This window comes from Cibotium barometz, chromosome 30 (genome assembly GCF_041138505.1).
Source record: "Cibotium barometz isolate CiBa-2024 chromosome 30, ASM4113850v1, whole genome shotgun sequence".
NCBI classification, from domain to species: Eukaryota; Viridiplantae; Streptophyta; class Polypodiopsida; order Cyatheales; family Cibotiaceae; genus Cibotium; species Cibotium barometz.
Window position 1 is genome coordinate 44,314,509 of NC_141075.1, and position 3,604 is coordinate 44,318,112.

Below are 3,604 nucleotides of genomic sequence, written 5' to 3' on the forward strand. Positions count from 1 at the left end.
AAACATCATGAACTCTATTTAAAATAAGTTAATATGGCACTAAGAGTTGCTTGATGTGTTCCCATGGATATACAAAGTGTGCCTTAAACACAATGCGACACAATTTATATAGTTGAAATAAGTTAATATGGCACTAAGAGTTGCTTGATGTGTTCCCATGGATATAAAGTGTGACTTAGACACAATGCAACACAGTTTATATAGTTAAAATAAGGTAAGATGGCATGAAGAGTCACAATAATTTACCTTGGTGTATATTCTACGCTTCATAAGTTATAAGTGTACATAGACTAAAAATGCTAATAATTAATTAAGTTTTTGTTTGTTCACGTGAATAGGTAATAGCCATTGTTGAAATTTATTACAATTGGAAAATATTAATGCCAAAGATGAATTACAATAATCTGTTGTGAGAGTGTTCAAACTTCATCATTTGAATTACTTTGAGACTAAATAAGTGTGCTTAGAGTGAAAATATTAGTACTTACAACTTTATTTGTTCTCATTAATAGTAAAGGTCATAGTAACTAAAATTGGCCTTCTTGAAGCTGTGTGAAGGTCATTAGTAGTAAAGGTAATAGTAATTGAAGTCGAGCTACTTTGAAGTTATATTATAGTCCACTTTGAAAACCACCCCTGCTACTGGGTAGCCTAACTTATAAATATCGGTGAAGTTGCGAAGACTAAAATGTCTGATGCTCCCTCCATATGTGATATTTTGATCTGCTTTAACCTAAATTGGTCAAGCGAAACAAAAACATCATAACAAGCTAGGAGAGGCTAAAGACAAACCTTAAAACTTTCGTAGGGGATGGATGCACACTTTAATGCATTGTTTTGTGTCCTTTAATGGAAGAAAAGAAAGAATGCAAAAGATGCACTGTCCATAGAGGAGAGAAATGAAAGGAAATGTCCTATATAAACCTAGCTTGATCATATATGAAAGGAAAATTTAATGCCCTATATAAACCTAGCTTAACCATATATAAAAGGCACTATCTTATATAGAAGAAGGTTAACCCTATATAGACCTAGCTTAACCATATATGAAAGCAAATGCCCTATATAAACTTAGCTTAACCATATATGAAAGGCACTATCCTATATAGAAGAAGCTTAATCCTATTTAAATGATAACCCTTGAATTAAGGAGAAGCACATGTACCAAGCCAGGCTTTGGAGTTAAAAAGTTGTGTGAAAGCATGCAAAGTGTGACCTGTTTGAAAACAAGGTTGTAGTATCGATGAACTCCAAAGTCACCTCGGTAGAAGAAGGGTTTCCGAGGATGCAAGTAGGGGACGATGGTGTAGCCGGTATCAGCAACATCTGCACAAAAACACAAGAAGAAGAAGAAGAAGAAGAAGAATGGCAACAATCAAATGGCTAACTCAAGCAAATTAAGTTCCAGTGTTTGAAAAAAGAAACCTGGGTTTAGTGTAGTTTACACCTACATATTTTGAAAAATACCTTCGGATTTAAAACTTGAAGGTACAAATACCTCGGGATTTTGAGAAGTCATAGAGAACAAAAGCCGTGAGGTTTCAAGATTTTTTTTAATAAAAAATAACAATTTTTAGACAAAGGTTTTCCACGTTTTGGGAAAATAGTTTTTTTATTTTTAAAGAACACTGCAATTAACGTGTATATATATATATATATATTTTAAGAACACTGAAATTAACGTGTATATATATATATATATATATATATATATATATAAATTTAAATATATAAACAGAGGAGCTTGACAACTCTCACGCTGGTAGGGTTTGATTGATCCCCGGATGCCGCCCACCATCCAATGCAACTCGTTTTTAGCATAGGGGTACTTGGGGTTGTACTCGTCCACGTCCACACATATGTACGTGTAGGCCGCCTTCTTGTCCAGATCAGGCCCCGCCATTGTCACATAGGGGCTTTCACGCGTCCCATTCAGACTCAACACATCCCCATCCCCCACACATGACTCCTCCGTGTAGCACACATAGAGCGTTATGTTTGGCCTTGTTTTATAGGAGTCCATCCAAGGAGTCATCAGAGTCTCTCTTAGCTTGCACTCCATTGAGCTCGAGAAACATTGTACAAGTATGCATAGGAGTAAACAGACCCCAGAGGGCTTCACAAGGGTGGTGGTGGACATAAGAGCCATGAAGCTCATCCCCCCCCTACTATTGGGCTTCACAAGGGTGGTGGTGGTGGTGGTGATAAGAGCCATGAAGCTCATCCCCCCCCTCCTACTACTAAACCTCTGATGAATTGTGAGAGGGCACGCCTTTCCTTTGGCTCACAACTGCCTCATAAGCCTTATAAAGAATTAAAGACTCTTCTGAGGTAAACACTTTCACACAAGGAGCACTCCTTATGGTTGTGAAGGTTGTTTCACATGAAGTGACACTCTAGGAACCCAATATGCCCAATGACTAGTATTTGTTATCTTCCTTTTTTAATGGTTACAGGGCATGAAAAGTATGGTGCATTAGCACCCTCTTAAGCAACCCATCATTGGGATGCATGATATGTTTTAATATATCCCCTTGTTAAACACAAAATAAAAAAAAAATCTTTAATCTTTAAGTCACGCTTTCTTTGTGTAATTGGTAGCCTCAACACTTAGCCAAAATTAATATCTACTTTTATCCTTCACCACACAAAAAAAGTGTGGTACTCTCAACTCGTTAGTTTTTTATTAAAGTGTTTCAAATTTAAAAACGGCATGATAAGATTGTTAAGTATGGTACGTTATCGCACTTTTGCATTTGCAAATACCACACTTTATCAAGCAAATCTCCTTCAAGTGTACTAAATAATCAAAATCCCAATTATTCTTAATTTTCTATTTACTTTTTTTTAAAATTTGGCATCTCTCTCTCTCTCTCTCTCTCTCTCTCTCTCTCTCTCTCCATTATCCTCCTCCTTGTTGTTGTCCTCGTTTTGACATAATATTTCATGTCTTTAAATGATGCAAAATGTTAAAAAGGACCTCTTTAAATACTTTATGCCTTTAAATGTGAAAAATGTAAAAAGGACCTTTTTACTTGACACACACACACATATAAACATACGCCCACATGCATACACCCATGTATGCACATGTGTGTGTGTGTGTGTGTGTGTGCTGTGCACAAACACACACACACACACACACACACACATGCACATGCACATGCACGTGCACATGCACGTGCACACATACATAGGTACACATGCACATTCAAGTGTGAACACACACATACACATGTGTGCACGTGCATACACACACACACATGTACACACACACGCACGCACACACACACACACACACACATGCATGCATGCACAAAAACGCACGTGCGCGCGTGCACACACACGTGACACACACACACACATACTTACCTACTCTTCCTATTCTTATTTTTGTCTATCTTTGATTAGTAATTAAAATCCATGTCAATATTATATGCTACTGTTTCTTCATTTTTTAAATATCTCTTATAATAGTTAATTATAACTCTGTGATATTAAATAATGCTACATTGTAGTTCATGATTGACACTCTAGGTATTTTTTAACCATTTAAATTATATCCTTTTAGTATGTTGTGAGGGACTTACTTAATTCTCAATCC

The 3,604-nt window shown here is 36.4% G+C and overlaps 1 protein-coding gene across 1 annotated transcript; it reads right to left on the bottom strand.

Annotated features, from left to right (window-relative positions):
* Positions 1–595: 595 nt before the first annotated feature.
* On the bottom strand, positions 596–2,062 carry LOC147621534 (uncharacterized). The gene is made up of 3 exons (XM_086824461.1): positions 1,759–2,062; positions 1,217–1,326; positions 596–733 (listed from the first exon to the last, which is right to left on the bottom strand). The coding sequence occupies exons 1-3, from the start codon at positions 2,060–2,062 to the stop codon at positions 596–598; spliced, it is 552 nt and encodes a 183-aa protein (XP_086680587.1).
* Between the last annotated feature and the right edge of the window lie 1,542 nt (positions 2,063–3,604).

Bases quoted from the DNA above. Each gene is read 5' to 3' on its own strand.
- LOC147621534 (XM_086824461.1), bottom strand. From the start codon at position 2,062: ATGGAGTGCAAGCTAAGAGAGACTCTGATGACTCCTTGGATGGACTCC. The intron at 1,327-1,758 runs GTGAGAGTTGTC...GTTTTTGTGCAG, and splicing joins ATCAATCAAACCCTACCAGC to ATGTTGCTGATACCGGCTAC. The intron at 734-1,216 runs GTCACACTTTGC...TGACCAATTTAG, and splicing joins ACAACCTTGTTTTCAAACAG to GTTAAAGCAGATCAAAATAT.